Source organism: Thermobia domestica, chromosome 1, assembly GCF_964235325.1.
Source record: "Thermobia domestica chromosome 1, izTheDome1.hap1.1, whole genome shotgun sequence".
NCBI classification, from domain to species: Eukaryota; Metazoa; Arthropoda; class Insecta; order Zygentoma; family Lepismatidae; genus Thermobia; species Thermobia domestica.
In genome coordinates, this window is record NC_137454.1 from 143804534 (window position 1) to 143830878 (window position 26345).

General features: G+C 37.1%; 1 protein-coding gene across 1 annotated transcript in view; it reads right to left on the minus strand.

Moving 5' to 3' along the window:
• LOC145689718 (uncharacterized) overlaps positions 1 to 21092 on the minus strand; it is a 47283-nt gene extending 26191 nt beyond the window's left edge. The window contains exon 1 of the mRNA XM_081763918.1: positions 20724 to 21092. Coding sequence (XP_081620044.1) covers positions 20724 to 20924 — 201 coding nt within the window. The 5' untranslated portion in view covers positions 20925 to 21092. The remainder of the gene's footprint in view (positions 1 to 20723) is intronic.
• Positions 21093 to 26345: the final 5253 nt, after the last annotated feature.

A 26345-nucleotide genomic window follows, 5' to 3' on the forward strand; every position in this document is an offset into this window, starting at 1 on the left:
ATCAGCGTAAAGGAAGCCACGCATACACAATCCAAAAGTTCATATTTCATCAATTGACAATAGGTGTAAAGGTTATTCCCTACAGAGTGTAATTCTGAGATATGTTTCCAATAGAGTTTTCAGATATTCCCTGATTTTAAGAAAGGTCCAAAGTAGGCAGGAGGTAAACTTTGACAACAATGGACATCCAATGCTTCGGAGGAAAGGCGACACCTCCATGTTTCTTTGTGTTCGCAATAACGTGTGATCATATGTATTTCATCACGGTGTATTTCACGTTTTCTTCACTTATAATCGTGGAAAAAAAAACAAAAAACATCGCACCATGTGTTTTCCCCGAGTACGAGAGATCGTGCTGCTGACGATCCTTAACACTTCCGACATCGCGCTAAAGGATTCCGTGTTCATTGCTATCAAGGCTTATCGTTTGCCTGCTTTGGGCCAATCAAAGTCAGAGCATATCTCAAAATTCGGTTGATGGTACCGTATGTCTGGGAATTTCACCCTGCAGGATATAATCCGTACACCCATTGAACATTAATGAAATATGCATTTTCGGATTGCGTATGCGTGACTTCCTTTACGCTGATAAGGAACACCATCCACAGTCTCTCGAATTCGAAATAGGGCCTCTTGAAATTCGGCATTTTTGCGATTTTGTACAGCCCTAGCTCTGAAACTATGCACTTTTGGCCATAGGCCCATATGAACTTTTTCTCTTATTTTGATGTGAGGAATCACTACTTAGATCTAAAGTTTGTTGGTATATTTCATTAACACTATATATATATATATATATATATATATATATATATATATATATATATATATATATATATATATATATACAAACGCAGTATTATTTATCCTGATATCAAGATTTGTACTCATTCCCTGTAGAATGAAACAAGCTTTTTAAACAGCAACTGTGCTACAGTTGTATGGAGATAAGCCCACGTTATCCACCAAAACCCCCATCTATGCACTTTTGTTCTCTATTCCATTCTTACGGTGTCACACTGTATCTTCTCGCTTTTTTAAGGATATATCTCCTATCCATATACCTCATAGTATTTTTCGAGGTATATTTTAATTATATACTCCTACCACTGTGCAACTTACCAGGTACGATGAGGGGGAAATCCCCCTCTGAAGAATTGGATGTATCCAATAAGTTTTAACTTCCTCATGTTAAATTTCTCGGATGTGCACTTCATCCCCCCTTAAAACGTCATTTAATTAGCACACTGATTCCTACCGGCTCTGCTGTCGCTTTAGGGCGCACAACTTCAGAATAGAGCTATTTTGGAAGACACATTTGCGACTTATCCCCAAATTCCCTCTCCACATGTCACGGAACAATATGCCTGATAACTATTGAAACTCTTGCTTTATTTCACAGATAATGTGGTACAATTCTTGATATCAGGATGAACAGTACTGTGTTTATGTTTTCTATATTATGTTTTATTTACAAGTTAGTTCATAGGTTCGGTTTCGAACGTACAGAGCGTATTGGTATATAACCTTTCCCCTCATCTGTCTATCAAAGCAAAACTTGGTTCGTTCATTTCTTATCCCCTATAGTATTTTTCGAGATACATTTGGATTCTGTGCTTTTACTCAGAACCACTCCAAAGGAGGACCAAAGTTGATGGGAGGGATTTCTGGAGGGACTTTTCCTGACATTCTCCCAATTTTCCCTGTTCAGATACGTTATGGGCCCGAAAACAGCATCTCTGGAAAGCTTGTTTTAGGCTGAAGAGAATGAACTATAATGAACTGTCTAATGAACAGTGTTGTTGCAATAGCTATTTCACTGCGAGTCTACGATTTTCTTAATACTAACAGCGTTCATGGGCCCCAGGGACTTACTCCGTTGCCGATGGCACCTAATAATTTGTGCATGAACATATCTTTATGTTTATCGAATAGACTAGGTTTGATTTGAATGTCCGAATGACACGTTCATGTCCTTTCCTTGTAAGAATTTACAATAATCGGCATAGCAGTTAAAATTGCTTATTGCGTTCTTTTTGTTGCTATCAGCAAATTTTGCGGTGCCAGATATGTAATGAGTTCCCTTATCCTGCAAGTAAGCTTGCTTTAATTTACTCATTACCAAGCTCTTTTCTGGCAATACGCATCTGTGTGAAGTAAACGGCATTAAGTCAAGCCATTTCACTAGCTAGGCCTGTTTTATATTTATACATTATATATTCTGCTAATGCCTGCGTTAAAAAAATCGCAAATGAATTAAGAAATAAGGTTTATCGGAACTAGGGATGGGCAAAATTTTCCGGAATCCGGAAATTTTGTTTTACGGAATCGGAAAATTTACTTTCCGGAATTTGGAAAAATTCCGGATTCTGGAAAAATCCGGAATTCAGAAAAATTCCGGGTTCCGGAAAAATCCGGAATTCAGAAAAATTCCGGAATTTTAAAAAAATCAGACATTCGGAAAAAATCCGGAATTTTTCCGATTTTACTTTCCGGATTCCGGAAAGTAAAAATTCTGGAATTGGCCATCCCTAGCTAGTAGCTGTTAAAAGAAAAACACAATAATGAATATATATACTTGTATTAGTTGGACATGTCTTTATCACTTACGTAGACGATTGCTACTGCTTTATGAGGAAGGTCTTATTTTCACACACAAAAAAGTCGCCGGTATGTCTCAAACATTATCGTGTTCTCACCTGCAGCTGCTCCAAACCACTGCAAACTACTTTTTAACCAGACGAAAGGCAGTGAAGGAAAAGAAATCTCAACAAATATTCTAATAACATTCGGTTATTGTCAACATACCTATGTACAGTAAATACAAATTTATAATTCTTGACTTTACGATGTATATAATGTAATTGTTCAATAATTAACATAAGCAGGCATTCATTAATTTATATTAATACAATAATTAATAAAACTAATAAGCGGGTGATTGATGACTCAGTTTTCATCTATGGTATTCTAACCCAGGACATGTGGGTTTTCGATGGCTAATTTTGTGTTCGAAATTTTTCCCGTTGGTACTCTTGGTTCCCTTTCTTATATTTGTTTCATCATCACTCATTAACGAATTTAGTTTATCAAAACACTACAGCCATATATTCATTCTGTCCGTCAGTGAAACAAACAGTCTCAAGAACTATCTGATGGATTACCATCAATTTTGGCCACGATGTACAGAGCCAATAGTTAAGAATAGAGTTCCCTGATGAATGTAATATTCAAACCGGAAGCGGTACAAATCAACCATTTCCGGTTTTAACGTTAAGTGGAAAGTTTAGTGGAAAATTTTCTTCTATACTTTTCCGGAAAGTTTTCCGTTCTTAACAAATATCAGTGATCAAGTAACAATTCGTCAGTATTCATAAAATTGATTGAATTCATATATAGAAATGTTAAAAAGTGAAAGATCGTTTAAAGAATCTAAAAATTTTCATACCTTAGACAATTTTCAAATTTTTCATAAGTCGAAAAATTCTCTCTCCTGTACAGTGCTGAAAATTTTCCGATTCATAAAAACATACTCCACTTATTCCTACATCGTTGTTTAGCCGTGATGTGAGGTGGAGAATTTTCTTCTATACTTTTCCGGAAAGTTTTCCGTTCTTAACAAATATCAGTGATCAAGTAACAATTCGTCAGTATTCATAAAATTAATTGAATCCATATATAGAAATGTTAAAAAGTGAAAGATCGTTTAAAGAATTTGAAAATGTTCATGGCTTAGACAATTTTCAGTACTATGTAGGAACAAGTGGAACAATTTTTCATGAATCGAATGAATAAATGGAGTATGTTTTTATGAATCGGAAAATATTCATGACTTTTAATAAATTGAAATTTTAAATAATAGAATGGGATATTTGTATTCTACGAACTGGATGTGTGTTCTCTGCACTTTGCATACATAGAGAGAGAGAGAGAGAGAGGAGTTGAATTGAGTTGATTTTGAGTTTAACGTCCCTTTCAGCAGCGAGACTATATAAGATGGGACAACTGATTAACGTGGAATCCGAACTACATGCGCTTCCGCTGGGAATCGAAGCCAGGTTTTCCATGCCAAAGGCGCGTATGCTAACCGCTTAGCAACGAAGGAACACACAGAACAAGAGAGAGAGAAACACTGTGTAAAATATTATTTACCAACTTCAAATATTAGAAAATTTTACGGTTCCCGAAAGCTAATTGGAAAATTATAATTTGTTGCTGATTAACTTTCCTCTACTGAAATTCAAATTTGTAGCTCTATGTGCAGTTAAATATAGTGGAAAATTTTCCACGTAACATCACTATACATATCCAAAATTGTCCGGCCTGAAAAGTGTTTTCCACGTGTTTCTACATCGTGATGAAAATTTTCCGATCTATGAAAATTCCTTTCACTTGTTTCTACAGAGCAATAAAACTTTCCGATTCACAAAAAAGTTGTTTTACTTTTTGCTCCAAACTGATGAAAACTTTCCGACTCATAAAAAGTTCTTTAATTTTTCCATATAAGGCAGAAAATATTTCGATTCATGAAAAATGGTTTAACTTGTTCCTACATAGTACTGAAAATTGTCCGAGCCATGAAAATTTTCAGATTCTTTAAACGATCTTTCACTTTTCAACATTTCTATACACGAATTCAATCCATTTCATGATTACTGAGGAATTCTTACTTGATTACTGATATTTTTTTAGAACGGAAAATTTTCCATCTCACATCACTACATATATAACATTCATTAAGATAGAATGTTATCAAATTTGTGCATCTGCTGAAAATAATGAGCTTAGGTATTTAGAGAGCATTTTCCGCTAGAATATGGTAATAGGAAGGGGGGGGGTCTGTCACGAAATACTGTGGTTATTTACCAGGGGCTCAATCATTCTAAACTATTTTATTGGCAACATATATTGGTTCGTTTAGCCAAGATTTCTAATGGGGGGGATGATATGAAATACTGTGGTTACACACCAGGGGCTCGATCAATCTAAATATTTTACTGACAACATACCCATATTGATTGGTTAGGACAATAATATGAGGATATGTTACTAAGTATTTCAATTTAAAAAACTATGAAAAAATATTGAGTAAAAGAATATAAAAAAGTATTGAAAAAGATATAGTCTTCCGAGGTCATTCGAACGGTGCCGAAACTTTTGCGCCTGGGAAACTTGCACCCTACGTCAAGAACAGGGAAAATTGCGCCTGCGATGTACCTCCACCGGAAAGTTTGAGCCCTGCGAAATAAAATAACCTATTCGAGCTTACGAATTTGCTCGGAGGGGCTGACATTACAGCACAAACAATCCTCCCCCCACAGCCATGCCATTTGTGATTTATTCTCATTGTGGCTATATAAGGGGAGAATAAACTTCAATATCAGCCAAAAGAACACAACGGATCAACGCAATCACTGCTTCTTCCCGAGATGATTTTGGGGGAACACTGGCCTCCCCAGAGCTCTCAGAGTGCCCACTCGGAGGAGACTAAAATAATACGTCTATAATATAATAATAGAATAGTACCAGCAGTGACCCCCCTCCGGAATACTAAGTGTGCCTCCGGGAACATTTTTTCTGAAAGAACGACTGAACGCAATTGTGTGTTTGAAGTGTAATTCCAGCAAGTAAACACATTGTACCTAGTTTTCTTGATAATATTACTGAACTGATTTTACATTCACTTTACATTTTCTTTTCTATATGTTGTGTCCTGAAAAGCCAAACAACTCGCAAGGATTGTGAACAGTGATATCTGGGTAACTTTTATTGTAAATTTTGTAGTATAATGAAAAATTGTATTTGTATGGATTGTCCTTTAGTGAACTAAAATTGTATTTTTTTCATTCGTTCGGAATATTATAACGGATGGAGTAACTCACTGAGACAATGAGAGGCAAGCCTAGTTCAAGTATGAGTGGAAGATACTTTACACAATACAAAAATAAGTTGAATTGTAGGGCGCAAACATCCCAGTGCAAATATATAGCCGGCGCATTTTCTCCTCTTTTTAGGGTAGGGCGCAAACATCCCAGTGTAAATATATTACTGGCGCATTTTTCCCTATTTTTGTGGTAGGGCGCAAAATTCTCGCATTCAAGGAAAAAATGGAAAATAAAACAAAAATTAAATATTAGGAGTACATCGTATATCAAAAGCAGGGGCGTCATTTACGGAGGGCAATTGCCCAAGACTTTGAGGAACGCATATACTTTAATCGATTGTCTACTTGCATACTAGTACGAAACGTGAAAGTCTTATGTCGGTGGTATTCTTGCTCCCCAAGCGAACTCTGAAATGACGCCCCTGCTCAACCGTCCCAGAGATATAGAGGCAGTGTTGAATTCAGACATTTTTATCCGGGGGGAGGGGGAATGTGAACTCCTCGGGGGGAGGATTGTTTTTCTGTATTTTTGCAAGAAAGCTGCATATTTAACAATTCCATTCACATGCACATCACAGCTAATATTGAGACTAATTGCTTTTAAATATTCAATGTGAGATTGTGATTTTAAAAAAATGTTTAATTTTATCTAAAACATTAAATAAAGACTGGCAAAAGTATTTTAAACTAAACTTTAACTGCTATTTACAGTAGCTATTCTAGTTATTTTTTCCTATATTCAGTAGTTACTGTTTGTTACTAATGTAGAAGTTTTTAAAAATATTTAAATTAACTCAAATATGTTTTGACCTAAAACAAACATACATAGGAATATCTTAACAAAAAGTAATCATTCTTTCTCACACTTCTGATTCTAAATCAAGTATATTAGCCTTGGTTTCTTTACTGCATACACATCAATGGTTTAGTTTACGAACTCTTCAGTAGAATTAGTGGCGTGTCGTGGAAAACCAGCGCTTGGGGCGAGTATACGACGGCACCCCCGTACATATTAGTGAGGTAGACAGACCAGCTGCGAAAGGTGAGAAAATTTTAAAAAGTAAACCCTGCTTTTCCTTGATTTTGAGCATTTTTTATTACTTTTTCCTTTCAATTTATATATGTACACATGTGTTTCTTCCTCTCTTGCTTCTTTCATTCTTTTCTTTTCTTTTTCCCTCCCGATTCGTGCTCCCTTACTTCGGTGCCCGGGACCGTCGCCCCGCTTGCCCCTCCTTCGTCACCTTCAGTAGCGATCTTTCACTTATATACTACTATTATATTAATAAATTCTATATAAATCTCTAACCCAGGAGGGATAACTGTTCCTCCCTGATCCATCTAAATGACGCCCTCTGAATCTCACCCTTTAACTGACTTATTTTTAGTTAAAGAAAGATGTGTTTACTTTAACAATCGTAAAACACATTTACGTCTGTTACTTCCGATGTGAGAAATGGGATTTAGGCGCTCTATTTCAAATAATGCAAGAACTGTACATTTTCAAGAACTGAAGTCGGCTGACATCAGAGTTCATATGGAATGATCGAAAGATATTCCCTATCTTTCCTTTCCTATCTCAATCTGTGCTAGTGCTACCTACTAATATATAATATAGGGCGAGAGTATAGTACCGACTAAAATACAAACCTTTCTTTAACAGCTGACAATTTCATGTTCTGCCAAACTCGGTCATAGCATTAAGAAATACAGGTTTTATTGACTATTTTGGTATTCTACCTTAGATGTTACATGTTTAATATTTATATAGAATGGGTCTGCGTCATTTATATGTATATTGAGAGATCGGATTTCGTCTGCACGTGTACAGAAAGAAAAACAAATAATTGGGTGAAGTAATTTATACATTTTGTAATTGAAATTTTGGGAGCTTCTCGGGGAGGAATGAATTTTCTTCGGGGGGGGGGGAAGATTCCCCCGGGCTACCCCCTGAATTTATCCCTTAATAGAGGATTAAGGGGAAGGCTGGTGCTCCGATATTTTGCGAATTTTTGAGTAAGTAGCGATAGTACAAGTAAAAGTGACTTTCAGAAATGAAGAATTCCTTCATTCACGCGACTTTAGTTACACGTTGCCTTGGACACGATGGTTACAAAATCAAAGAGCCTATAAAAATTCTAGAGGAAGAACGTTTTGGAGGGGGAAGTCGAAAATAACGGAGTTCCATTGTTGCCTAAAATAGGTGTGTAAGGTATCTATGTATAAGTTTATTGGTACGCTGAATCGAATAAAAACATCATCAGATGAAATAGAATGAAAAATTTTAAAAAATGATGGCCGTCCGAACTTTGCAAACATTTATAATTTCTACAATTATTAACTGATTGGAACGAAAAATGGCCCAAAAGTGCTTGTGCGAAAATTGTACGATGGGATCGCCCTTGATGATATAGTAATAGTGTCAGATCGCTATTTCATAATTAATTTACATTCTTTAGCACATAATCAATTGCAAGTTCCCGTTTTCCGCATTATGATTCTGTACGCATGACGAAAGTCAGGCTACAATTTTAGCGCGACTAGTGATCCTTTCTTAACATCAATGAAGTGTGCTTTTCTGAAGTCCGTGACGGTGTTAACTGCCAGATGGAGACTGCGGGCGAGCAATGTCTCTTATATGGCTATTGCCGTAAAGCATTGTGTCCGACATTTCTTGAATGGACTCCATGGCTAAACGGTTAGCGTACGAGCCTTTGGCGTGGGAGACCCGGGTTCGATTCCCGGCGGGAGCTCATGTAGTTCGGATTCCACTTTAATCAGTAGGTCCACGTCTCATATAGCCTCGCTGTTGAACGGGACTTTAACCCCAAAATCAACTCAACTCAATTTCTTAAATGGAGAGTGCTTCCATTGATCTAGTGTTTACAACTTCGTATCTCTTCACAATGTATGTTCTTACGTACGACGGTATGAGAAACAACTTTACTTATAATGTCTGTGTTGTTTACATGCATCAACTTTATGTGATATACAGTATATCATGCGTACAGGTTTTCATCTTTTAAGTGGAAGATACTATTTTTATTGATTGATTCATACTTTGCGTTTTAATGTCACACAACTACAAACTGTTGTACTTAAGTTTGGAACAATATGTATTTATGTTTCCTATTATTTGATTTGTTTTTCTATAGCGCTTTTGCACAGAATATGACCTTGTATCTTTGTTTAGATAAAATAACTTATCTGTTCCTTGGCAATATAGTACATTTTCATACCACCTTTTCTCATTTTCTCCGAACTAAAGACATGATATATTAGCAAGTAATATCATACAATTTTGTTCTTCGTGCTTATTCCTCATAGCCTCTTCTTTTCCCGGCCCCGGTAAAAGCTACGCCACCCACCTCAACATTCAACACCACTTTTATTCGCTCTGGTGCACCTTTCTTACCGTTTAAATGAAATTTTCAAAAATATTCACTCGCAACATAGCCGAAAATCTACAAAATATTAGAGCATCAGGTTTCCCTTTACCCCTCTATATCTCCGGAACGGTTGAGATCGCGGGTTTTCCCCTCTAACAGAATTCGTTGTTCACGAAAACACTTCGATTGCACATCAACTCATCCAAAATTTCGTGTCATACTTGAGTTGGTTTCCTTGTTAGCTGTAACAGACTTTTTCCAAACGCTTCTCCTGTCCACTCTTGTTATCAGTAACTACGTCGCCAGTCTTATTTGAATCTAAGGATAGTTGGATAGTTTGCCCATCATATCTCTCTCTCTCTCTCTCTCTCTATATATATATATATATATATATATATATATATATATATATATATATAAGGTGAACGCACCGGATTTCGACAGGTTAAGGACCTTTTTCAAAATCAATCGCCTATTGTGGCCATAATATTGGTCGGTATTGGCCCATTTTTTCCCTTAAATGTATAGTATCTTCTAATACTAAAAGTCACTTCAAGGCTCAAATGTTAATGTTAGAAATTTTTATGAAAATGGAACTCGCCAATGGAACCCGAATTCTACACACTTCACCTGGTTTCGACAGTTGCAGTACCTGAATTCGACACCTTCAATTATATCCATGTAAAACATTAAGTCTGCATTATTAGTAATAGCAATCTCTTCTCAGCTTCAAATATTGTTTTATTATTATGCAGAAATAATCAGACGGACAAAAGAACACAACTTAAATTTTCTGAACTGAGTAGTTACTTCGATGATCCTCAATTCGACATGCTGGAACCTGATTTCGACATCCCATGTCGAACTGAGATTACAAGTATCGGAGAATTATGCAACAAATAGCTTTATGAAAAACTTTGAACATACTTGTATGTTTAGATAGTCAGTTAAAATTATATTTGCACTACTGAGCATGAATTCGACAACCTTGACGAAATCCGGTTCATGTTACGAATAAAGGCTCGTGTTTTCGACAACCCCCCGTTTATGTTACATCGCAACCTTTGTTCTCACAGAAGAACACAAAATGCACCGATTGAAACTCCTTTACAACATTTACTATTTGTTTGAATCAAACCTAACTTTAATAAAAATCTTAGGAAAACAACTTGCAGTCTTATGATTTCCTTAAGATTATGTTTTTTTTTTTTTTTTTTTTTTTTCCCTAAGAGTGTGTCACACACACAGCAATGTACTTTTTTTCTCCATACATATGACTCATCTACTGTAACCGTGCTTTTGACACGAGAAAAGACACTCCCATAATGTTGCCACTTCTATGCACGATTGCAGGGATGACATCTTACGCTTATTTCACAACATTTAAGCACAGGTATGTCGAATTCGGGTACCTGTCGAATTCAGGAGCGTTTATCTTATATATCTCGGGTGTTGCAAAATAAGTGTTACAACTCTTGTGGGGTGACTCCTGCCACTGAGACAAGAAAAAAAAGTTCTCTTGAACTTTCGGCTATCGGACATAGTTTCGGATCTACAAGGTGCCGAAAGCGTGGGAAAGTGACTTTCGGACGCCAATAGTTCGGAAACTATCCAACATAAAGAGGGCGGGTAAAAAATTCGCTGAAGAAGTCATACCTGCTGTATTGAATTTTGCATGTTTCACAATCCTACCATGCACGCGCAAGGGATTCCCCAAAGGAACGTAGGGAGTCCCGCATAATCTGCCAAATGAAAACTGGTCTAAATGGATATGAATTGATAGGGTTTCTACCAGGTAACAATAATTCGTATGTATTAAGTCGATATCTGTAACAAATACAAAATGCCGGACACCTTCATGCTCGTTGTGTGTGGTTGCATAATCGCCAAGTACGGATGCTGGCCAACAATGACGTTCTGTGTATTAAGTGTAGCGAATTTGCACTCAAGTGCTCTAGAAAGACATCTGCAGTGTCGGTAGGGCACAACAGATGGAGGGTGATTCACATGTGTAGAAACAAGTAAGCAAAAAATGTCGAGAAATGCACTCATACTAAGTAAACGCCTCGAAAATGTAAGGAGTAGCATCAAGAACACGAAAGCCATTGCCAATTCACCAATATTATTCCCTGAAACCGATGCAATTTGATGTGCACGGTTGCATATCAATAAGGATGCAACAATTGAGGCCAAGTTGAAATTGTGCAAGGGCATTCACAAAGAAACTGGGTAAGTGGGATCGCATGATTGATATTGAAATGTGGCTAATGTGTGTGTTGATATCAACATGTAGCTAATGGACAAATGTCAACATGTCCCACTACTGCTGGGACACCGTCCCATGTGCGAAAAATAGTAAAAATAACTACTCGCGTCTTCAATCTGAGGCCGTGGGCTGCCAGTAGGATTGGAAACTGCGACCACGTGAGCGAAAGCGAGCGCTCTAGCCCTGACGCTCGAGGGAGTCTCACTTTCTCTGTATTCATTTCTTTGAGGAGTACCCACTTTGTTTTGCAAGCGCTCTTGCACAGCCTCCCGACATGCTGGTATGTTTCATTTTGTTACTCCTACTGCATAGTTGTAAACAATCAGAGCTTTAAGACGTTTCTTCTTATTTCTCATGTCGTTTTATTTTGCATATGTATGATGTTCCAGCTGTAGTGTTACATGTGCCAAATTGGTTCATTTTCGGCTTTGTCTTGGTATGTGTATAATACGAATTTCTGAAGGTATTTTCCTATATTTCGAGTACGTCATATGTCCCAGAAGACGTGGGACATGATACAAGTTTGTTATTTTCACGATCTATCAGAAATTGAATCATAGATTAAGAGATTTCTTTTCATATGTGTCGACTGTATGACAAAGAGGGACATTGATACAATTGTGTTCTAGTTACGTTCTACCAAAAAATGCACCAGATGTAATAGCAGAATGTACAAAGTTATTTTCCTAGTTTTCGCACGTGAGACGGTGTCCCAGCAGTAGTGGGACATGTTGACATTTGTCCACTAGCTACATGTTGATATCAACACACACATTAGCCACATCTCAATATCAATCATGCGATCCCACTAGTGATATTCCTTTAGTTTACCCAGTTTCTTTGTGAGTGCCCTTGCACAATTTCAACTTGGCCTCAATTGTTGCATCCTTATTGGTATGCAACCGTGCACATCAAATTACATCGGTTTCAGGGAATAATATTGGTGAATTGGCAATGGCTTTCGTGTTCTTGACGCTACTCCTTACATTTCCGAGGCTTTGAACTCACGTTTACTTAGTTTGAGTGCATTTTTTCTGGGCATTTTTCGTTACGTATTTCCACACATGTGAATCACCCTACTTCATGCGTTGTGCTCTGTCGACACTCCAGATGTCTTTCTAGAGCATTTGAGTACAAATTCGCCGCACTTAATACTCAGAACGTCACTGTTGGCTACCATCCGTATCTGGCGATCATGCAACCACACACAACGAGCATGAAGGTGTCCGGCATTTTGTATTTGTTCCAGATATCGACTTAATACATACGAATTATTGTTACCTGGTAGAAACCCTATCAATTCATATCCATTTAGGCCAATTTTCATTTGGTAGATTATCCGGGACTACGTTCCTTTGGGGGAATCCCTTGCGCGTGCATGGTAGGATTGTGAAACATGCAAAATTCAATACAGCAGGTATGACTTCTTCAGCGAATTTTTTACCCGCCCTCTTTACTTTGGATAGTTTCCGAACTATTGGCGTCCGAAAGTCACTTTCCCACGCTTTCGGCACCTTGTAGATCCGAAACTATGTCCGATAGCCGAAAGTTCAAGAGAACTTTTTTTCTTGTCTTAGTGGCAGGAGTCACCCCACAAGAGTTGTAACACTTATTTTGCAACACCCGATATATATATATATATATATATATATATATATATATATATATATATATATATATATATATATATATATATAAACAGTGAAATAATACCGTGCAGCACGCGTTATTCCGAACAGAAGTAGCCGACAAGGCTTATTTTTTGTTTACTTTGGCCCCACCTTAAATCAGAGCATGGGGCCTATCTGCAAATTTGGAAGTTCTGTTGGGAGGATATCTGGGACTTATGCCGTGTAGAGTATTACTTGCGCACACATTGCAAAGACGCTGAAATAAACATTTTTCGATGACATGTGTGATTCTCTTTACACTGCTATGGATCACCACTCCCCCCTCCCCCCAAAAAAAAATCAATCTATGTGCTACGCTTTTGCACAGTCCTAGCTCAAAATATGCACATTTCCCCCTCATAGGTGAATATTATGGCCCCTGGTAAAATATATCCAATTCGCATCATGCAACTTATGAAGTGTTTCATATGGAATATTGTACTATGCGGAGCAGAAACGAGGAAATATGAAGAATAAATAAAGAAAAGAAGAAAACCATATGAAGAATTTTGAAATGTGATTGTGGAGGAGAATTGAGAAAATGAGCTGGGTGGAACGGAAAATTGACATGCTGTGAATAGTAACAATAATAATATTGGAGAAACAGTAGTGCTGTGAAAATAAGAATAGTGGAGAAACTTTAAAAGAAAAGCAGAAATAATCAGTATAAGGCCTTATGTGAAACAGTGATGTCCTAGAGAAAATTAACAAATATTACCCTAGGCATGTGTTGTAATGTATTTCAAGTAGACCTAACTGGATATACAAGAAAAATAGCTGAACCAAAAAGAGCACTGCCCATAAATTAAAATTGGAGTCGTTGCTTATCGTAAATCAATTACATTCTGAGGAATGTGTTTGTGGAAGATAAAAGAGGGGAGGAGAGAACAGACAAATAAAAGTCGATGTAGTTGCGGCTCTTGAGGGAAGTAACATCGGTACAAATTTAGACAACGAATTAAGCAGTGATCCAGGGAGCGTTCTACAGTAGTTTTCAAAGTGAGCGCTGGAACAAATAGTGACAATAGTGTGTTTAGGAGGCCTTGGAGAATTCATGATCTGCAGGTCTTTCCTTATTATTGCGCGAAAGCCATCATGCGTTTTACAAATTATTAAATGTTTAGACAGTTGTTTACAAATCATAATTTGTAATAATAATAATAATAATAATAATAATAATAATAGTAGTAGTATAGAAACAAAAGTTCCTTTCACTCTATATTTTATGAACTGAACTTTCATTTGGTTCTTAGACTCCTTCGTCCAAATTGTACAGCATTCTGCATTTGTAGATTTACTAAAGATGACGGGTCCGCTTTACAATCGCATTCAGTCGCTAGGCTTGAAAAGGTTGAGTTGATTTTGATTTTAACGTCCCGCTCAGCAGCGAGGCAATATGAGACGTGTACCTACTGATTAACGCGGAATCCGAACCACATGAGCTCCCACCAGGAATCGAACTCGGGTCTCCCACGCCAAAGGGGCGTATGCTAACCGCTTAGCCACGAAGGAGCTCTCTCAAAAAGGTTGAAAATCACTGAACTAAGGAAAGAATGTTGTCCACAACAATTTTATACTAGTGTGGCTTCCTCCAAGAGCTATCACTTGGGTGGGCGACTAGTCAACTTCTACGTCAAAATGAAATAGGATAGTTTAGAAACGGATAGTGAGTGAAAGCTTCAACTTGTGTACGTGACTTTTCAAGAATGAAAAAATATCTATGTAGGCCTACCCCAGTTTTGGGACTGAATTAATAGTAAGTATTTTTGTAGTAATATTATAAAATGCAATATATCAATCAATAGCCAATTCCACACACTTCAACATAGCAGTACTACTCCCCCAAAAGTACTACTACTCTCCTCTTTCCAAAAAGGTAGATGAGATCGGAGTTGGTTGTGACAAAACCACATCATCTTGCTTTGTACACAAAATTTATTCAATTTCGGATCAATTTGCCATTCCTAAAAAGGCGTTCATTATGGTATAATTCAAATTAAATTTATCCGTTCGTAGTAAAAAGATATGCACTTCTTCACCCCCCCCTCAAGAAAAAGAAATCTCATAAGCACAAATTGCGCCCTAAAGTTTATCTATGGGCACTTCTGTTTCTGCATGATACATACAGTAGAAGCTAAAGCAGATCAATTATATTTCCAACTAATCTTTTTAAATATCAACGAATATGAGAACTACTTCTACGCGCTTGCTAAGTATTCGTCATATTTTGCAGCTAATAAATTTTCAAAATAATTACCACAAATGTTTTGAACATGACCTATTTTGTCATCTTTCCACAGAATTGTTTTCAAGATCTTAGAGTCGACAACTTATCTGGAACATTCGTGATAACGGAGAAACCAGAAGAGGGAGAAAAGTGAAACTTCGCATGAAGCAACTATAAGGAAGGGGACTTCGTTTTACGTATTAAACACCACCACCCGGAACAGTCTTGCCATCCCAGTATAGTTATATTTTTTTTTAAATGGCACTACGTTAGATTTCAAATCAACATGTTAAACGAAAACTTAAGATAGGCCTAACACATTTATTATTCAATGTTGCAAACTAAGTATGTTATAATATCACAAACATCCAAAGTTTGGAAGCCTCTATCACACATACAGCACAACGGAGATGGACAAGACAATGCACATCGAAAGTACCTTATCGTTAGATACTATGGTCATGATATGACTTGTTTTGAATGAATAGCAACGAAATTACAAGGACTTGAAAATTTGAATTTTTTCATAAGGCTTTATTTCGAAAAAAATGCTTAGATCAGTAACATATCTAGTTACTTGTGTGATTTGCAATTGACAAACAAATCATTCTGCCGTTTACAGCACTTCAATATCTCAAACCGTTTCGGAGATATGATAAACATTGATGAAATTCGCAACACTGCTGAAAATGGCGTATTTGTGGACAATGTTTAAAGTGATTGTTGTTTTTCTTCTCTTTTATAGCATTGCAGAACTAACTTTTAGTAGGTGTAATTACAAGTAGTCCTCACAAATGCATGATTTAAGCAGTGTTGCAAACTTCAGCAATTTTTATCATGTCTCCGGAACGGTTTGAAACATCGAGGTGCTGTAAACGGCAAAATGATTTATTTGTCAATTACAAACCACACAAATAACTAGATGTGATACTTGCGTAAGCATGTTTTCGAAAAAAAAAAAAAACTTTCAAAAAACTCAAATTTAAAGCCCTTGTAACTTCGTTGCTATTCATTCAAAACAAGTCATACCATGACAATAGTATCCAATGCTAAGGTACTTCCGATGTGCATTGCGTTCTCCATCTTCGTTGTACTGTATGTGTAATAGAGGCTTCCAACCTTTGAATGTTTGTGATATTATAAAATCCTTAGTTTGCAACACTAAATAATAAAATTGGTATTTTATGTTTTCGTTTAACATGTTGATTTAAAATATGTAATAATCTGACGTAGTGCCATTTGAAAAAATATAGCTTTATACTGGGATGGCAACACTGTTCACTAGGTGGTGGTGTTTAATACGTAAAACTATGTCTCCCTCCTTTTAGTTGCTTCGTGCAAGGTTTCCTTTTCTCCCTCTTCTGGTTTCTCCGTTATCAGGGATGTTCCAGATAAATTGTCCAACCCGGTATAGACCTACACACATTATATATATATATATATATATATATATATATATAAAATCAGGGTGGCCCAAAAGTAGTTATACACCCCTGCATTGATCAAGTATAACATTCTGGTTGATGAGTTTATTTGCTTCGACTCTTCTGAGCTTAAGATATAAGTAAAAACGCATTAAGAACCAATAATAAAGAAACTAAGTCTACCTGATGGATAACAATAAGAAATGATCTAAAATGCAATGAGCTTATCAGTAGGTACTGTATACGTACTTTTGGGCCACTGTATATATCAGGGGCGGATCCAGGACGGACTTCTGGGGGGGGGGCGGTGGGTTGTAATACTGCTACTTAGAGCTACTTTTAAGAGCGTCAAAAAATAAACTATATATTTTATTTATATATAAAATAAAAAAAGTTTCCTCTTCTGGGGGGGCGATCGCCCCTGATATATATAGTGTCCTTCTTTTGCTATGACTTGATCTAGTATTTCAAACATATATTGAAGATATGAGAGAGATAATTCATCGGTAATTCATCTCTCTCTCCCTCCCTCAAATAGCCCTTATAGATCTACTAGTAGGTGTAAGTTTTCTGAAATTGCCTCCTGGGTCATCCCCTGAAATCATCAGCCAGTGTAAGTATGGTTACAATTAGAGGCATTAGCAAAATATCAAATTATATTTTTATTCATAACTTTAGAGAACTTTCGATTAGAAAAGATATTTAACTACCACAAAGGCCAGAAACTGCCACTTTGAGAGTAGAATTGACCAAAATTATATTTAGTATCTTAAATATAATTTTACTGACTAAAACCATGTGAAAACGAACAGATTCAACTGTAAAATGACTAATTAGACAACAGTAAAACTGAGAACAGCGAATACGCCAGAAATACAAGAGCCCTTCCTGCTACATAAGGTCATGAATTAATAATTCCATAGTAGGGATTCAAGTCATTCAAAGAGCGCAAACTACTGGAAATCTTGGAAAAATTATTCAATGCATCGGTATTTGAACACTCAGCTGAGAAAATATTCAGCAATGTCAATTTGGAGAAGTACAGTGTCCGGAAAGTAGTATAACCCGAAGAAACTCTGAATAATACGTGTAGCAGAATCTCTTAATCACACGTGTAGCAGAAACTGAATCATACGTGCAAATAAAATAAAACTGATACTCATGGAAGACCTGTTTATATTAATAGAATATAAACCATGGGGAGGAGGCTCGCCATTCGTCTTAACGAATGTCACAAACATATGAAAGTGATGAAAATTTTACGAAATGTGAGCAGGGTGGGTGAGGATGCATCTTTCTCGAAAAAGAACTACACATCGGCACCAAGTGCAGAAATGCCACGACCAGGATACAGGCATTGAAAAAAAACTATATTATGGCGTTTTATGGCAACAGACGGTGTCAGATATGCCAATACATGTGGCATGGAGGAAAAATAATAATCTAGCTAGAGTCTATTTCAAGTGTGCCCCTGCTGACGCCGCTGTCGACGTGAGTTTTCCCGTACCTCCCTCAAAAGAGAAGGAACAAGTTGCTGTGGCCGAGATTCTTTAATAGTTTGATGTGGACAGGGCTGACACATTGAATTATTTCACGTGTCCAAGTGTGGCATGTCTTGTTAGTCGTTCTAAGTAGCTTACAATCTTCACTCGCCAAGACCAAACCACTGAATGACAAATTAGCAATACAGGTGAGTTCATCCACTTCTTTCCCCAAAGCAGAGGGAAGGTATCCTCCGTAAGAGGGTAGCGGTATGGAGCCGAAGTATGTTTCACATATTTTCTGAGGGGACACTTGAAATAGCAAGGCTCTACTCCTGGCAATGACTTTCTCAATAGCTTGCAAATTTGTTTGCTTGTAACAGTCTATCCGTAGGATAACTAGCCACCAGCCTCATGTGTTGACACCTCTTGATAGTCAGTGTTGCCATACAACGCCATAATTCCGGAAAACAGAACTTATCACGGCCGTGGGAAGTCAACAAGCACTTGGTGCCAGTAGTCACTCTTTCCCAGAACGATACATCCCCTTCTCAGCTTACTCAAATTATTCCTATTTGTTCATGAATCTTCCCATCTCCTCACCAATATCTTGTACATGAAATGTATGAAATGAAGAGTGGGAGGAAACAGGAAAACCAGAGAAAACCTAAACACATGGTGTTTCTTCCACCATAAAGCCCACTTGGCGCGAGCTGGGATCGAACCCAGGCACCAGAGGTGAATGCTCTACCACTGAGCCACCGCGGCCCGAGAAAATGAAATTAAATCTTTGAGTTTTACGTCCCACGGCTATGCCGGTTAGGCTAAAGGAGACGGTGATAATGAGAAATGAATAAAAATGATGGAATGAAGAAAGTGGGAGGAAACGGGCGAACCCCGAGAAAATCCTCGCACACGGTTTGTTCACCACAAAGTTCACTTGGCGGGAGCAGCGTTTTTACAGACCCTTGACCTCATGCACCAGAGGTGAAGGCTCTACCACTGAGCCAGCACGGCCCGAGAGGGAGATAGTGAAATGAATATAGCCAGGTAGATATTTTATCTGAAACTTCGTAATTCAGTTTACATTCGTATACTTTCCTAATAAAAAATATTCTTATTTAGCAGATAAATTATTGGTGTAGCTTTAATATTTGATCTCCCACTTTGACCTTTCGTTTTCTTATAAAAGCAATTAGATTTTTTTAAGTGGGGGTGACCAAGGGCGCCCATGTTGTGGTTTCCAAGGGGGTAAATATAAGCGAGGTTTCAAATATAGTTTCAAATTTTGCTATAACTAATGTAAAAATGCTATTAGGCTTTCGATATTCCCAAGTACTATTTCCTCTTAAGGGGGCAAGCGCCCCACCTTGCCCCCCCCCCTGATGGACGACCTAGGAAGTGACAGTACTTAACAATTACTTATTGTCATTCTGGATGCATAACAACATCGATTCATTACTACATATAGTAGAGTCTTGTAGTATAGGAATCCTTCCAGAGAAAATTCTGGGCCTGCACTTGCTCAAAATATATTGGATTCAAATACGAAATGCAAAGTGTGCTCTGTAACAAGTAATATTCCATTAGCAAGCCATGGTAAATTGAAGTGTTATGCGAAGAGACTATGCAGAAAATGAACAAGTGTCATCATAGAAGTGTTGGTAAGCTGTGCAACAAGTAAGCAATGTGTTTTTACGCCAATATAAAGTATTTTTCCACTATTCTCCTTTATACGGACACACTGTCGCTGACAAAATTATGCCCTTAGCACAGCTTAGTTCGTGATTATATCGCTGTTGTTTTATGGCATATGAGCACAGGGTATTTAATACCAATAATGGGTAAGCCTTCCTAAAGTGAATCTGCACCCAGTAATATAACTCCTCCCTTAAGAAACATTACGGTAGTAAAAGTGAAATTCCTGCTTAAAGAAGCGAATATATCATGAATGTAAGCATGTTTATCTAAACTCGGATTAGGAAATCACGATGTTAAAATGTCGACAAGAATATGAGGAAAGAAATCAAGCCCCTCCCCCCTCTCTGCAAATGTTAAGTACGAAACTGCACGGAAAACATAGCCGTGATCATAGATGTCTACAATAACTGTGTACCGATTCTTTCGCTATATCGTTTAATATGTCAAGGATGATAATTTTTATGTAAATCAATCAAAGTTGTCAAAACAAAAGAATAACTAAAACAAATCTGCTATATTATCATTAAACAGCTGTTAAAAATATGAAATAATCACAGTATATTATCTACTTTATGATGTTTTAGTAGAAAGCCATGTTGATAACTAGCTACAATATCACTTTGATTTATCCTTTTAAAAATGTTTATTGTTACTATATTTGGGAAATGATTCTTATCTTACCTTCAAATTCCCTGGAAGGTTAAGTGACATCGCAAGAGCCTGTATTTCCTTATACGTCAGCTCTTTAACAGACTTCGGGGTTACTGAGGTCAAATTGTCCGCTCCTTCAAGTACTGACATTTTGTAGTAATTTATTTTCTTCCACACCAATGCCTTGCAATGGGAAAGGCTTGAACAGACAGAAGTCCACAAGGTAAACATACGTACGTGACGTATTGTGTTTAACACAAGTATTTCATAACACTCATTCTCGCATCTTACTTTTTGCTAACAACGAACAAAACGTCAAATCACATCAAACCGGTCATGTCCTGTGTGTTGTATCTCAACTTCGCGGTTTGTCGACCGAAAGGGCGAATGCGAGATTTGAGCGCCACCACGTGTTAAAAGGCAAGAAGCTTTTGCATATGATCAAATTAGTCTGTTCTACAGGAAACTATTATTGCTTGGTTTCTTAAACAGGAACCTCTACGTACCTCTTGTGTTTTATGATGGCCAAAATATATTTCACTTATTTATTTTCATATAACATTTTTGAGTATGAAAAGTTAAATTCAAGGCAGAAAATTAATTATTATTAATTTTATCCATATTACTGTATGTATTAAAATATTTTGTGTAGTAACTTAGGGTGAACTTCAACACTTGCATCCGAAAACTAATATGTATTCTTCTTCCTTTTTTGTTTGTTTTTGGGGTACAGTGGCGTACTCAAGAAGGAATTCGAGAATAATATCCTCTTAAGCAAAATACTATCGAAAAATAAACATTTACTGTATTAAGATAGGCTACTAGCTTATGTGCCCGTTCTTCGCACGGGAAAAATAGGTTATGACATTGTACTTTCTCAAAAATTCAAACCCCTTTTCCTCCTTAGAATACGCATTTTAATCAAAGTGAACTGATAAAAACTCACGTTGGCCGAAGGGCTAACTATTTTAAAAAATTCATTTCAAATGCCCTAACAGCACAAGATGTGTTAGGCATGTGCCATTTAGGTGTCCCAGCTACTTTTTAGATACTCGACACTTGGTATATATGATTCATGTGCTAAGTGTGTTCTTCAGCTACCTAAAGTTTTAGGTGCTTGTTACACCTAATTGATATTTGCAACTATGTACAACAATGTATCATTTATGTAGGCTACCTGGCTCAGTTTCGCACTGTGATAGTCATTTGTTTTTATGTCGTCACTTGAGATATATATCTTTCATGTTCGAGGTACTTCCTTCAGGTGCATACGTTTTCAAATACTTATGGCACATAATTGATATCTGCAGCGACGCACAAAAGACAGTCTGCTGCTTGCATTTGCTCATGTGCAGTAACAAGCAATGGTTTTTCGCGCTTTCTGCTTTAATTTCTGTCCTTGTACACAATCGCTTAGTAGAAAGAAGCAACAAAATGCATCCAATTTGGGAGATGAATTTAGAAGGAAGAAATGACATAACTGATAAATAAAAAGTAAGATGAATCTTTCATACATATGTGAACAGTTAATTATTTACGTACTGAGGGATAAAGTATTGTATTTTTGTTTTTATTGTATTTTTTAGATGCTAACTGTCGCCGATCATTTGAAAGTGAATATGGAAGAACCATGAAATAAAGTAAAGAGATAAGCATCGTTTTGTTATAAAATTACATGGCGGGAGGATTTTTATCTTATCCCAAACGGCCATTGTCGAATATAGTGTTACAAGAGCACTCTGATTAGACAAATTAAAAAGAACCCAAAGATTTATCCCTCTACAAGCGACGTCTTCTTCATCGCCTTCGTGGCCAATGTGGAAGAGGACGCGTCTAGTAATGAAAGGGATGATGGTTCGCGCCCATTTCCGGCAACACTTTTTTTTTACTTTTTTTAAAGTATTTTTTTAGACACCTTAATGTAAACAAATTACTCATAAAGGCGATTTAACATATTTTGGAGGAGTAATTTTCGCTTACGCTATGGGGAAGAACCTACCTAGAACACACTAGGTAAGTTCCCCAGGTACATGTCAGGCATGTGCCTAGGGGCGGACATAGAGTGTGACTATCACTTGCTATCCATGTGATTTCTCTCTCATAGTTACATAAGGCACATACTGGGCACATTCCCATGTACCTGGGGGAACGTGATAGGCATATGCCTGTTATGTAATTCTACTTTTAGGGTGGTTCACCGAGTCTCCCGTGATGATGAGACAAATCATCTCGCATAGTTCCTTCGCCCTCCAGAATCGCCGTGACACATGACCATTTGTATTGAATAAGGAGTTTAAATACCAAATTTCAATTTCCCCTAATCTGAACGGATTTCGAGATTGATCATCTCAGTGTAACATTTGTAATTCCACTTACAAACACCATGTGCGTGGGTTTTCTCGGGGCTCTCCCGTCTCCTCCCACTTTCTTCATTCCACTATTTCCTTCATTTCTCATCCTCACTGTCTCCTTTAGCCTAGTCGGTGTAACCTTGGTACGTAAAACTTAAATATTTCATTTCTTACATTTACATCTTCCGGCCTATTTTCTTTATTTCTACCGGAAATATCGAAAATCACTTAAAAAGATGATATCTTTCTGTTTCGCCCCACGCTATGCTGTGTAAGCTAAAGGAAACTCCGATGATGAGAAGGAATGAAATGATGGAATGATGGAAAGGAGAACCGCGAGAAATCCCACGCATACGGCGTTTATCCGTCACAAAGGATATTTGACGAGAGTTGGGATCGAATCAAGGAACTCACGCACCAGAGGTGAATGTCTTACCTCTGAGCCACCGTGGCCCTCCTGAAAAAAAAAAAACTGAGAAGCTTCCATGCTCCACGATCTACCGCTAACCCTTTCATTTTCACGTACAATTTTTCTGTTTTCACATAGTCCATTAAGTGTAGTCTCCTTTCTCCTCTCTCTCTCTTTCCTGATACCTTACTCTCTAGCACGTCCCGCATGATACAGTTTCTTCTTAGCCAATATCCTAAACAGTTTCTCTTCTTCTTCGTAATAATATTTTAAATTGTTCTTTCCCCCATAACTTCTAATACCATCTCATTCATTTTCCGCTTGACCCAGCTAATTCTCTCCATTCTTCTCCATACCCACATTTCGAAAGCTTCCAATCGTTTTACATCATTTTCGCGTAATGTCCATGTTTCTGATCCATACAGTACAATACTGCACACGAAGTTTTTCTCACACGAAGACAATGAGTCTTTTTCTCAAGTCTTTATTCAAGGTCCCACAAAATAGTATTTTCTGTTGCCTAAAGGCTTCTTTCGCCATTCCTGTCCTTGCTTTTACTTCACGTTCACATTTCATATCATTACTAATAATACAACCCAAGTATCGAAAATTAGTCACCTGGTCTATTTTCTCCCTTAGTAATAACAAAATTAAACGTAATTTTTAAAAGAAAAAGAGGATATTCAACGTTGAATTTTGTTAAATACAGGTAAATACATAACGGATAAGCTTTACAATGCACTCTCCAGCTGCGCATCAATAAGTAGAACCGCTTTAAAAGGTCATTGTAGAGTAGCGTAGGGTACAGTAGAGTAAGATAGGGATAAGTAGGGTAACGGTCAGAACGAGTTAGCTTAAGATTAGGGAAGTTTTGACCCATTTTTATAAAATTAGTAGAAAGTAATTTCTCGTTTCTGAATAAGTATACAACTGTAGCGGGCATTGTAAAGTTAACCTGATAATTCAGTTATTTATTTTAACTCATATTCCAATCTTTCTTCTATTATTCTACACACTTATAATCTTAAATAAAAGTATTATTCTTCGATCATAAACTTGTTTTCACAGGCTATCCACCAAAGAACTACTTATGTTGGCATGTGCTTAGTCACGTGGCACTTTCCTCCCAACATAGACGAACCACAGTCCATATACATGCACAGATACACATACTCCCCAGCGACAAGTAGAAAAGTGATCAGCAATTTTTGTGTAAGTAATTCTCACATATAGACAGATACCGTATGGAATCCACAATTTGATCTTTGTCTTTCACTACCGATTTGGTGTTCCGTTATGGGACGAATGTTCATTACTTTTGTGTCAGCAGCCTACACAGTCAACTAGTCGAAATCGACAGAAGATTTTAGACTACCGCGAAATTAAATTACCGATAATTTAAGACAGGATTCGAATTCTACTATCTCAGAAACTTAAACCAACGCACAAACAAATTCGTGTTCACATTAGTGTCAGCGTGCAGGTTCAGGGACGTACGCAGGGAGTGAGTCACAGGGAACCCGATCCCCGTGGAAATCCAGATTTTTTTCTGTAAATTTAGTCTAATTTTAGGGATGGTTTTACAAATTTTAATATAATTTCACCTCAAATTGAATTAGAACTCCCAAATATTTCGACCCCTCCCGAAATAAATACCTGCGTACGTGCCTGTGTGTTGGTAACATATTAAGACGAAAGAAAGAAAAACACACACTTGGAAGGTCTCATTCCGTTGCTGCCTACACGAGGCCTAGGATGTGACTCTTTCACTATTTCATAAGTAAAGATTTAATAATGTTATAATGTACTGTATAGTTCATCACGCCGACATTCTTTTACGAGTTTTCGAAGCTATCCAATGGGACATACAGTATCTTTAAATTTGAACGTGTTGAGTTGACTTCTGTCCTCGGCCTTCGTCAGATCACATATTTATCACAAGACTTTCAAAAGGAAACCCCTACAATAACTGCACTACGAGTTAGCAGAAATCTCCAACTCGGAACCGTTTCTAAGAAAATGGCCCGGGGTCAGAATTTACATAGTCATAACATCTGCTTTGATGTGTCACCACCAGGGTTGGAAAAAATACAGTTTTAAAAGAAACAGAACAAAACATCTGTTTAAAACATGAAAAGGTGTTCAAAATATTTTAAACATGTTTTAAAACACACACGAAAAAAACATGTTTTAAAGCTTTTAGGTAGATTTTAAAATCTACCTACTATGGAGATTTCACATACACTATCAATATACTGTACATAGCAAAACAAAAGTCTTCACCATTCTTGAGTGTTGAGAACGGGTTGAGGGAGAATGATGAAACTTGAAAGTGGTCTGACGCATGAGATGGTGCTATCAAGCATCATGGCGGACATCTTTGCTTGGTATTCGAAATTTCAAATGCAAAGGGAGTCATGTTACATGTTTTAAGGTTAGAATTTTAAAAAAAAGAAATACGGTTGTGCGGTTATTTTAGCGGCAAAAACAAGTCATTTCGGAGTTACCGCTTTTGAAAGTTTTCTAGTTATGCCTTTAGGGCAGCGTTCCCAACCAGTGTGCCGTGAATGGGCCGCTGGTGTGCCGTGAGGAATCAAAACAAAATTATTTTATAGTAATCAAATTGCAAAACGTAGGGAAAATGTATATTTGTATTTCACATTATTATGAACCTCTACTATGAATCTACAATTTTAAGTTTCATACCGTGTTACTGTTCTGTACATTTCTAATGTTGAAAAAGTATTAGTTATCATTGTTATGACCATTGTTGCTTCTTTTTTGTTGCAGATTATTTCGTAACTTGAAAATTTAAAATATCATTCAATCCTTTCCACAAATTACCTACATTTGTGTTTTAGAAGTGCAATAGATTTGTTTGTTCGTTCGTTA